This window comes from Pan troglodytes, chromosome 5 (assembly GCF_028858775.2).
Source record: "Pan troglodytes isolate AG18354 chromosome 5, NHGRI_mPanTro3-v2.0_pri, whole genome shotgun sequence".
Lineage (NCBI taxonomy): Eukaryota > Metazoa > Chordata > Mammalia > Primates > Hominidae > Pan > Pan troglodytes.
Genome location: NC_072403.2, coordinates 58,430,901 through 58,442,544, shown reverse-complemented (window position 1 = coordinate 58,442,544; position 11,644 = coordinate 58,430,901). Strand labels below are relative to the sequence as shown.

The 11,644-nt window shown below is 48.4% G+C and overlaps 1 protein-coding gene and 1 long non-coding RNA gene across 4 annotated transcripts in view; one reads left to right on the top strand and one right to left on the bottom strand.

Moving 5' to 3' along the window:
* Positions 1 to 362: 362 nt before the first annotated feature.
* On the bottom strand, positions 363 to 7,172 carry LOC100611061 (uncharacterized). 2 transcript variants are annotated; one of them, XR_008548525.2, is made up of 3 exons: positions 5,738 to 7,172; positions 4,719 to 4,937; positions 363 to 1,483 (listed from the first exon to the last, which is right to left on the bottom strand). It is a non-coding gene; the product is annotated as an uncharacterized LOC100611061 (long non-coding RNA). The 2 variants fall into 2 exon arrangements; XR_008548524.2 differs by having other exon boundaries at positions 4,719 to 6,306; positions 6,705 to 7,172.
* A 110-nt stretch (positions 7,173 to 7,282) lies between these two features.
* Positions 7,283 to 11,644, top strand: part of TRAM2 (translocation associated membrane protein 2) — a 79,843-nt gene continuing 75,481 nt past the window's right edge. Inside the window, exon 1 of one of the 2 annotated variants that reach the window (XM_518539.9) lies at positions 7,283 to 7,559. In XM_518539.9, coding sequence (XP_518539.2) covers positions 7,440 to 7,559 — 120 coding nt within the window. In that variant the 5' untranslated portion in view covers positions 7,283 to 7,439. The remainder of the gene's footprint in view (positions 7,560 to 11,644) is intronic. The other variant, XM_016955667.4, reaches the window with a different exon arrangement.

The window sequence follows — 11,644 nt, the reverse complement described above, 5'->3', positions numbered from 1 at the left end:
AGGTACAAGCCACCATGCCCGGCTAATTTTTTTTTTTTAGTAGAGATGAGGTCTTGCTATGTTGCCCAGGCTGGTCTTGAAATCTTGAGCTCAAGCAATCCTCTGTCCTCGGCCTCCCAGTGTGCTGGGATTGCAGGCATGAGTCACTGCACCCAGCCTGCAAAGTTCATTAACAAATAATAAAAATATGCTAAGTTGAAATTTACATATATATTATTAAGATTCAACAGCATCTACAGCAATTGTTTAGAACTTAGACCAAAAGATTTGGAGGAGGGGAGGAAGTATTTTATTCCTAACATTGTTTAACATGTGCAGTGCATGGTGATAATAAAAAAGCAGATCAATTTTCAGTCAATTTTAGCATTAAATCTTTTATTTTGAAATATTTTTAGGTTTACAGGAGAGTTGCAGAAATAGTAGAGAGATTTCCCACATATCTTTCATCCAGCTTACGTAACCATGGTACATTTATCAAAACACAGAAATTAACACTGGTATAATACTATTAACCAAACTACAGACATTATTTGAATTTTACCAGTTTTTCCACTAATATCTTTTTTCTTTTCCAGGGCTAAGTCCAGGATAGTACATCGCATTTAGAGCTGTATCATTGCTTTAAAATTCTTCACAGATTCACAATCCCTCATTGCCTGCCCTGGGGGCTGACCACTCCCAGCTCCCCTACTCCACCTGCCTTGATATACCCCTGATTCCACTAAACTTTTGTGGTATTGGGGGTAAGAAGATCTAATGGCTTCAAGTTAGCAATAGTGTGTTAAATTTTTTTTTTAATAAAAACAAAATAAAAGAAGATCTAATGGTTGTGAAGTCTCATCCTTCGGTGAAAGGTGCTGTTGAGCCTGATACAATATATTCAACTGCCAGAGCACAGACACTTTTACTTTGTCTAGCTGGAGATTCTTTAGCCAGGTACTCCTTGACAGTGACTGTTAGGTAAGCGACATTTGCAAGGTTTAAGTGCCTAGTGCACAGAAATCAGAAAGCAAGGCTTGTTTTAGGCAAACGTGCCACATATCTTGTAAGGTAAAGAGACAAAAATATAACCGGTGAAACGCACTGAAAAAAAATCCTGGCATAGACACTCCGGGTGCCTGCTCCACATACATTCTCCATTTTTCATCAGAATTCTTGTTTTGTTCAGGTGAAAGGTAGCCAGGCTCTTCAAAGGAGGCTGGACTTTTTCTCAGCCTCTCTGAGGATGCATTCTTGGTAAAGTTAATCTAATCACGTCAATTCCACTCACTTTGCCAATGATTGGTTTAGAAATGGGCATAGGATACAATCTGGCCAATAAGGCATGGGGAGAAGTCTGAGGTTTCTAGGAAAGTTTTCTTCACTCTCCAAAAGTCCCTTTCCTTCTTGTCTGAATGTTGGGTCTTGTTGTTTGAGTTATTCTGTGTTAAAGGATAGAACACCCGGAGCTGTTGCAGCCACTTTGTAACCATGAGGGGTAAGCCTGCAACAAAAGCAAACAAGTTTCAAAGTGGGAGGATAGTAAGACCCTGGTCTTGGGTGCATTACTTATCCCTAGGAATAAACTAACTCTGGGCTTCTTGTTATGTGAAAAAATAAATTTTCCACTTTAGGGAAAGGACAGCTACTGGAAATAATTCATCAACACAAAAGCATGCTGTGCTCCATGTAGATAAGGCTGGGGATAGTGGTCATTCTTACACAGCCTACAGCAACAGCGTCTCTCATTCAATCATGCATTCAACCAATATCTGATGAGAACATAAGATGCAGGACTCTTGTGCTTTATGCTGTTAGACTATGACAGTATTCCATGGCAGAATTCATGCCTTGAAGGATTGCACCATGTAATGAGGGGTAAAATTCATACACAAACACACCGATTGCAGGAGGACCTGGTGCTAGCTGAGAGCTACACACAAATTGCTGTGTCGATGCCCCCAGACTAATGCCATGAAGCTTAGTGATAGAAGAGGTGCACACTCTTTATCTTGAAAGATGGTTAACATTGAGAGGTGAACAAAAACACACAGACATAGAGATTGGAAACCATAAGTTCTGTTTTGTAAAGAGGGAGTAATCTAATTTAGTTAAGAGTTGAGGCCAATTGCAGTGGCCCATGTCTGTAATCCCAGCGCTCTGGGAGGCCAAGGTGGGCAGATCCCTTGATGCCAGGAGTTCAAGACCAGCCTGGCCAACCTGGCAAAACCCTATCTCTACTAAAAGTATAAAAATTAGCCAGGCATGGTGGCACATGCCTGTAATCTCAGGTAATTTTGGGAGACTTGAACCCAGGAGGCAGAGGTTGTAGTGAGCCAAGATCGTGCCACTGCATTCTAGCCTGGGTGACAGAGCAAGGCTCCGTCTCAAAAAAAAAAAGTTGATACAGCCGAATTGTTGGCAGCCATGACTAGGCAGGCAGAGAGGGACACAGGTGGTGCCTGCCTGACAGTGCTGTGCTTTAGGAAGCCTGAGCGAGCTGAAGTATGGTCCAGCAAAGGGAACCCTGTGCTGAGAGCCTGACTGGCTGGTCTGAGTCCAGCTTCAGCTACCCACTCATTATGTGGCCCTTGGTCATTCATGTCTCAGAACAGCTACAAGAAAGGGCTGGTAATAACTGTCTTGCCTCCCTCACAGGGTGACTGGAAAGTGCAATATAAACGTAAGGGGTTGTTATTTCCTCCACATCCAGATGGAACTGTATTCACCCATTTTTAGGTCCCTGATCCATCTCAGGAGAGTTTTCCCTTTTGTTCCTATTGCTGGAGCCACCCTCCAGCCTCCTCCTCAGTTTCATCACTGATCTCCCGTATCTCAAGTATTTTCAGTATTTCCCTCTCTCCTGGGTTTTTCCTCTCTGTCTCCAAATATGCTCCAATCTCAAAAATTAAATACAATTTAAAGGTCCTTCCTTAGATCTTCCATAGCCCTCAAAACACCATCCATTTCTCTTTTTCTCACAAAACATTTTTTTACAAACAGACGTTTTTACCCACCTCCTCTTCTCAACTTCTACCTACTGTTAAGCCCACTCTAATGTTCAATTAAGTGGTCTCTAAAAGCCACGATGGCTGAATCTGGGAGTTTCATCTCATTCTTGTTCTGCCTGATTCAACCTGTCCTTAACGAAATTCTTATGTCGTGGCTTCCTCTACGCCACCCTTTCCTTTTCCTCATCTTCCCCCATTCCGAGTGTCGGGGTTCACTAGGATTCTGCTGACCTCAGACTTTTTCTCATTCTCTCAGAACACTTATGTAACCTGATGACCTCAACAGTGCTACTGAAGATGAACTGAAAATACTTTAGTTGTGACTTTCCTTCCCCAAGTCCAATCCAACAGTTTCCAACTGAGCTGTCAAAGTGTTCCATGGCTCCTCAACCTCAGCTTGTTCAAAGCAGAGGCCATCTTCTTCTCCTCCCTTAAACATGCTCTTTATCTGTTATTCCAAATAAATTTTTTAATGGTCCCACCATCATTTATGTTATCCCAGATGCAAGTTCTGACTCATTCAACTCCCTTTTATTCTTACTGCTACTGTTCTTTGAGGAGTGCTAGCCAGACGCAGTGGATCATGCCTATAATCCTAGTACTTTGGGAGGTAGAGGCAGGAGGATCACTTGAGCCTAGGAGTTTGAGACCACTCTGGGCAACAGAGGGAGACCCTGTCTCTACAAAAAATAGAAATAAATTAGCCAGGCATGGTGGTGCGCGCTTGTAGTCACAGCTACTCGGAAGCTGAGGCAGGAAGATCACCTAAGCCCAGGAGGTTGGGGCTGCAGTGAGCTGTGATTGCACCATTGCATTCCAGCCTGGGTGACAGAGACCCTGTCTCAAAAAGAAGAGAGAAGTGTCCATTTCTTTACTGGACTGTTACAATAGTTTCCAAAGTGGTCTTCCTGTTTAAATCAGGATGGTCTTCCACACTCCTGATAGTTCTCCTCTAAAGACAGATCTGGTCATGCTTAAAAGCTTTCCATTTCTTGCCAGGCACAGTGGCTCACGCCTGTAATCCCAGCACTTTGGGAGGCTGAGGTGGGTGGATCACCTGAAGTCGGGAGTTCAAGACAAGCCTGACCAACATGGAGAAACCCCGTCTCTACTAAAAATACAAAACTAGCTGGGCATGGTGGCACATGCCTGTAATCCCAGCTACTTGGGAGACTGAGGCAGGAGAATCTCTTGAACCCGGGAGGCGGAGGTTGCGGTGAGCTGAGATGGTGCCATTGCACTCCAGCCTGGGCAACAAGAGGGAAACTCCATCTCAAAAACAAATAAACAAAAAACACCAACTTTCCATTCCTTCCCATTGTTTGCAGAATAAAGTCACAATTCTTTATCACAGCATACAAAACCTGCCACAATCCAGTTCTATCTTAACTCTCCAAATTCATCTACCACTCCTTTTCTGCATTCTCTGTCAGTACCATTTGTCAGGTAAAGGCCCAGCCCAAATGACCTCCTCCCTACACCCCAGACAGAATTAGGTTACCTTTTCCTTGTACTCAGAGTGTGCATATTTCAGGTTGTTCTTAGAGTCACCATCATCACACTGAATTGTAATGATGTCTCAGTCAATTCTAAAAGATTGTAAGCTTTAGCAGTGTGTATTAGCTATCTCTTGCTGTATAACAAATTACAATAAAATTTAGTGGTTTAAAACAGCAAATATTTATTCTCTCCCAGGTGCAGTGGGTCAGGAATTCAGGAGGGGCTTACCTGCCTAGTTCTGGCTCAGGGTCTCTCATGGGGTTGTAGTCAAGAGATTAGCAGGGGCTGATGTCATCTGAAGGCTTGACTGGGGCTGGAAAATCTGCTTCCAAGGTGGCACACTCATGTCTGGCAAGTCAGTGATGGTTGTTGGCAGGAGGTCTCAGCCATATGGAGGATATGCCTCCACAGGGCCATGAGTATCCTCACAAAGTGGCAGCTGGTTTCCTCCAGAGGGAGTGACCCGAGAGAAAGAAAGCGGAAACCCTCAAATGCCTCTTCTGGCCTAGTCTTGGAAGTCACATACCATCACTTATGCTACATTCTATTTATTAGGAGTGAGCCACTAAGTCCAGCCCACACTCAAGGGGAGGGGAACGAATTGCCTCTTTTTGAAGGAAGGAATGTTGAAAAACTGGAGGACATATACCCATATGCCACGTAATGATATTCAGGTCAAACAACATATAAAACAGTTGTTTCATAAGATCGTAATGGAGCTGAAAATTTCCTATCACATAGTGATGTCATAGACACTGTAACATTGTAGCGCAATGCATTAACCACGTGTTTCTGGCGATGCTGGTGTAAACAAACCTACTGTGCTGCCCCATAATATAGTTTAGTATAAATGTGTAGCAAAAGGCTGGGTGCAGTGGCCTGTAATCTCAGCACTTTGGGAGGCCAAGACGGGCGGATCACTGAAGATCAGGAGTTTGACACTAGCCTGGCCAACATGGTGAAACCCCATCTCTACTAAAAATACAAAAATTAGCAGGGGGTGGTGGAGGGCACCTGTAATCTCAGCTACTCAGGAGGCTGAGGCAGGAGAATTGCTTGAACCTGGAAGGAGGAGGTTCCAGTGAGCCGAGATGGCGTCACGGCACTCCAGCTTGGGCAACAGAGAATCCATCTCAAAAAATGGCGGATCGCTTGCGGTCAGGAGTTCGAGACCAGCCTGGTCAACATGGTGAAACCCCCACCTCTACTAAAAAATACGAAAATTAGCCGGGTGTGGTGGCACATACCTGTAGTTCCAGCTACAGGCTGAAGCATGAGAATTGCTTGAAGCCAGGAGGCAGAGGTTGCAGTGAGTCAAGATCTCGCCACTGCACTCCTGCCTGGGCAACAGAGTTAAGACTCTGTCTCAAAATAATAATAATAATAATAATAATAATAATAATAATAGCAGTGGGGGTAACTTAAATTCAACCATCTAAACCTATAAAGAAACCAATTGTATTAAGTTCAACCTCATAGGTGTGGCCGCACGTTGCAAATTTGAACACATCTTCACAGGTGGAAAGTCGAGGTGCTTCAGAGTTCTTGATCTTTCTGTTCCTCACAAGACGAAGGTTCAACTTTGAGAAAGGTCAGTCTTGAAGTTAAATGAGGTTTAGTCCAATCTAGGCATTACTTTTTCATTTCCTTGAGAGTCAGATAAGGGAATTACAGACCCAAGACTGTATTTTAAATAAGGTGGAGTGCAGATCGAGGAAGTAAAATTTCTCTAGGAACTCCATCCTGTCTCAATTACATTCCACCGCGTGCCACTTTTAAAAAATCATATTTATTTAGAAGTGAAATAACTGTGGACCTAATAAAAAATGGAATAGGAATTAGTTTTTTTTGTTCATTACGTATTTCTGCACATCTAGAAAGTAACTGACTGCTTCATTACTGGTAGGATTAAATCCAATATTTGCGAATATAATTTATTAAGAACACCTTTTGTCCTTCCAGGAGTACTTTTAAGACTTAATATTAAATAGAAACTTTCAGTGAGAAAGTTCCTTCCTTTTTTGCTTCTTCTGTGTTTATTCTTCCACTTCTTCTGATTAATATGTAAGGTAGACTTTCGGTGAGATGTGTGTAGCTAATTAATGGTGGCATGAGGGTCCCAAAAATTACTGGGCAAAACTGCAATCATCCACCCTCTCCCCGCATTGGAGCGAAAGCTCCCCTAGGGCAGGGTCTTTCGGTTTGTTGATCTACCTGAACCGTGCCTAGCCCACTGCAAGTTCTCGATAAATACTTGAGCAATCTCCATTCACTGATCGTCCGTGCAGGGCGCTGTGGCCAGCCAGAAGGCCGGTTCGCGGCTTCCCTGCTTCCGCCGCACCCGCGCCGCCCTCAGCCCCCGGGGCCACAGCCCGCAACCCCGGGAGCATCCGGCTGCCCGGCCACCCCCGGGGCGCTCGCTGCCTCCGGGGCCTGCCCTTCCCGCGGAGGAAGGAGCGGAGCGAGGAGTGGGAAAGCTGGGCCCACTTCCTGTCCGGGCAGGCCTGGGCGCCCGCCTCCTCCGCGGCCTGCTTTCTCCGCCGCGAGCTGCTGAGCCTCGGGCCCCAAGAATGCGGCCGGGCGCGGCGCTGGCGCGGGACGAGGAGGAGCCGAGTCCCGCTCGCCGCCCCCGTACGCCTCCGCCCCGGCAGCCCGCGCGTGCCCAGCGGCTAGAGGGTTAAGCCCGCGGGGGGCGGGGCCAGGCGCGCCGAGTGCGGGCCGCGGGCTGGGCGGGGGCTGGGCGGGGGCTGCGGCCGGGGGCGGTTACGGGCGGCGGGGGCGGGCGGAGGAAGGGGGCGGGCCCCGAAGTTGTTCCGCGCTGGGCGGGCGGGCGGCTGTGGGAGAGCGGGCGGCGGGCCGGCGGGCGGACCGGGCCGGTGCTGGAGAAGTTTGCGCTGCGGTTCGTGAGCGCAGGGTGCGGGCCCCGCCGGCCGCTGCGCGCCCGCTGCCATGGCTTTCCGCAGGAGGACGAAAAGTTACCCGCTCTTCAGCCAGGAGTTCGTCATCCACAACCATGCGGACATCGGCTTCTGCCTGGTGCTCTGCGTCCTCATCGGGCTTATGTTCGAGGTGAGAGCCTGGGGAGGAGGGAGCTGGAGGGACAGTGCCCCCTGTCGTGCACCGCCCGGCACACCCCTGCAGGTCAGCGGGCCCTCCTCTGATCGGAGGCTCCTGGCTGCCGTGTACGTTATCGGCACCCCGGCTTTGTGCACTGTACCCCTCCGGCCTGTACCCCGGCCAGCCCAGACAGCACCCCCAGCTCCGCGCCGTGCCAGCCATGCCATGCTCTGCCGCCCCCTTGGGCACTCATCGTATCCTGCAGCTCTGTCTGCAGCCCTGAAACCCCAGCCTGGCCTCGAACCAACCGCCGCGCTGCCACCCTGGCTTGACGCGTGGGGTTCCCTTTCTGGCGTCCAGGAGCCAAGCCCAGAGACTCCCAGACCCGCAGTCATTGCACAACCCCCTCTTACCCCAAGGGGTGGCCACTAGCTCTTCTGGGCTTTTCCAGTGGGAGAGACCCAGAACCTTTTCCACTTCCTATGTGATTTCCTGGGTGTTTTGCATCTCAGCTCTGGAACGTGCTCGGATGTTCACGTGTGGCCCTGGCCCCATCCCAGCAGTGGCCTTCTGCTCTCGTGTCGCTCCCACTTTTTTGCTGTGCTCTAGAAGGCCAATTTTTGGATATCCTTTACCACTCCGTGAACTGTCCCTTTAGATCCATCTGCGGCGACCCAGAGCTTCACCCCCTTTACAGAGACAAGAAGAGAGACAGGGATACCCTCCACTTTTTGGGGAAAGTTGATTCTCTTATAGTGTAGGAGTGGGGGGCAGAGGATGGGGATCCCACCCCCAACAGCAATGTCCTGGTGTCGGCCTCCCAGGCAGGGAGTTGTAGAAAGCCAGCAAGGGGTCAGAATTCACAAGACTGATGGGAAGGATTCCCTACTCTTGCAGAGCAAGAAAAATGTGATATTCAAAAGTGGGAAGAACTGGAGGAAGCTTGGCATGGGTTTGTTGCGGTATATCTTGTCTCAGAAGTGAGATATGTGAGCGACATTCCCCTCACTCTCACCGTGGTCTCCTCTGGTTCCTGAGACTCCTTGTCCTCCCTTCTGCGTCAGCTTGCTTATTGCATTCTCACGGTTGGGTTAGGAAGCTGTGATCATTTACAAACTTCCTTGGAGATGGAGGATGGCTTGCCTGGCTAAATTTCCTTCCCTGTCCCTCTGTCTCGGGTTCCCTGTATCTCTGCGAATGACAAGGGCCCTAATTGGCTGGCGAAGCTGCCCTCAAGCTGGGAACATTCTTGTGGTGGCCAAGTCAGGGTTGGATGAATGAATGTGTCCGTGGCTGGGCTTTAGGGTCTGTAGGAAATAAACGGTGGTGCTAGGACTGGGGTCTCCACTCCACTTTTTGATAGTGCTCCTTTAGTTCAGTCCCTCTCTCCTTCCTCGCCCTCTCACAGCTCTCTCTAGTGGTATATTGGGTCGGCCTTGCTCCACCTTGTTCTGGGTTCTCCCCTGGAAGTGTGTGGTGTCACACAGAGTCATATCCGTGTGTCTCAGTCCCTGTTCTGTGACTAGTCTGACTGAAAACTGACTGCAGCCTCAGTTTCCCCATCATTAAAGACGTTCATAAAACTGGTCTTCCTCACAGGGTGGTTGTAAGGTTTAACTGAGATCATATCAGCAACAAAAGCCATAACATCTCCTACCAACATGAAAAAGTCTCTTGCGCCTGGAGCCCTGTGATTATTTATCATAATAATAGCTTAACAAAATAACAGAATTTCCTTTGCCCAGCGCATTCTCCGCTGTCTGTTTGCTGTCCTCCATTCTAAGAGGCCTCCAAGTGCGTGTCCCCAGCCTTGGAGGGTGTGGCTGGAAAGATACACGTGACAGCTGTAAACCTCAAAGCCACAGGCTCTGCAGCGACGAAGTTTCTCGCATAGCCTGTGGCTCTCTGTGTCATATTTCTAGCGTTTGTTAGGGTTTGTGGCCCTCCCTGTTTTATCTTTGCTCAGAAAGGGCTGCCAGCATTTGAGTTTGGTACCTAACTCCTTCCCTGGGTCTCTAGTCTTATGGAAAGTCCTGTGCATTAAACCTGCCACTCTAAAAGTTGAAAGGTGTTAAGAGCTCTTATTTCCAGTATCTGGTGAAAGAGAAAGGCCCAAGACGAGAAGAACAACAAACAAAACTACTCTTCCTCCCCCTTAGGCTTGTATTGGGGAGTGTAGCAAGGCCCCTGGTTGAAATGCCTACAGGCCCCCTTTTCCTGCCAAGCCCATCACTTCTTCCCATAGCACCTTGAACCTACAGGACCTACAGGGCAGGTGTCTCCTTCTTTTGGAGGTACTTTGTGAGATCATCAGTCTGTGCTTCTCTGGGAGAAAGAGGGCTTTGCCCTAAGCCTCCAGTAAGAAGGTCTTGTGTTCTTCTGTGCTGGGCACATGGTGGGGGCCTCACTGTCTTTACCCACCGACTAACTAACTCTCCACAGAGATAAGTATTCCTGGGGGTGGGGAGGGGGAGTTTGGAACTGCTGCCTCTATCAAATGAGAGCAGAAGCGTCCTGGATACTGTAGGTACCACAGAGAAACAAATGTGGGCATCTTCACACTCAGAGTAAAGCCTGGGGAGACGCCTCATAACCAAGCACAGGACTGGCTGGATATCACTTAGGATCTTCTGGGTTTCTCTCTGGAAGTGTGTGGTGTGCATGTGTGGGTATGTAGGGATGCATATGGTGCGATGGTAGGTGCAACTGGGGACTCACCACCCTTTTCCTAGAAGTGACGGCAGGAAGAGGTGCAAGGGGAATGGGAGAAAGGGGTGAGAGGACATAGGCTTTTGGGGTTCTGACTTGGCCCTGGCTAGGATTCCTTCATTCGGAAGCTGAGCCAGGAAAACTCAATTATAATTCTTCCCACAAAGAGCGACTCTCTTGGCCATTCCTCCTTCTGGGGACCTCTGTCGTGCCTCTGCCAATGGGCTGGGTCCCTCTCCCCCATCAGCCCACGCCCCAGGCAGCCACAGCCCTTGTGTCTGCATTGCATCCCTGCGTTGCTCTTTCCCCCACTCACTGGTCACCTCTTCTGCATTCAGGGGGCTTCTGTTTCCCCGTTAGGGACCCCAGGGCTTTAGTTCTCTGTCCCTAGGGAGATGATGACTCTAAATTCTTTCCCTTGGGATAATTTCCTTTTGAGAACACATGTGAAAGGCTGTCTCTCCCCTCACCACTCACCCCTATTGCTACCCCAATTTTGGTTTAGTTTTGAGCCATCCTGTTTCGAAGGCAGGGGGCAGCTTTTCCCCCCTGAACCCAGGTTTTCTCCCAGTCCTACAGGCTGCTTGGAATAGAGAAGCTGCTCTGTGCAGCCACAGCACTTGGCTAAAAAATGTCAGGAATGTGGAACTTTATTTTCCCCCTCCTTCCTTTCCACCGTTAAGTCTGCTTTTGGGAGAGGTGGCGCAGGGGGAGTTTTCTACTCAACTCTTTGGTCCTTCAGTCCTGTCTTAGGTGGAGTCTGGCCTGACCGTCAACCAGGGTGTGGACAGCTGGCTGGGGGGTATGTGTGTCAGATTTGAAAGTAGCCTCCTCCCCCTCCACCTTCCCTTCTCCTTCCAGTGTCCTGTTCTGTGCCACGTTTCAAATTGAAACAGGCAGGGGAAGAGGAAAAGTCTTTCATTAGCGAATGGAGAATGAGGAAAAAGGGGGTGCTCCGAAGAGAGAGGAAGCAATTTATATACTACCTTTAAAATGTCAGTTCAGGACTGAAACTTTTTTTTTTAAGCTCATTTACAGGCTCTGAAGCTGCAAAAAAATGTTTCCACAATTCTGAGCCTATCATTTGTAGGTTTGGTTTCTTTTTGGTCTGTGATGACTTAAAGGTTGAGGGACCCAGAGGAGTTCTTGGTGATGGCTGGTTTTTGCTTTTTAATTGTTTTAGAGGCAGATTTGGCAGATTTACCTTTTCTTCAGGAACCACCTTCTTCCCTGCTCCTGACACTGATTGACTTGTCAGGGTGAAATGTTTGCAGCATATACAATGGGAGCCCATTGTGTCACCACCTGCTAGTACATGGCTTCCATGGCACTGGTTCATATCCTCCCAGACATACCTGTAGGCATCATAACCTGAAATGTGGCTGCGG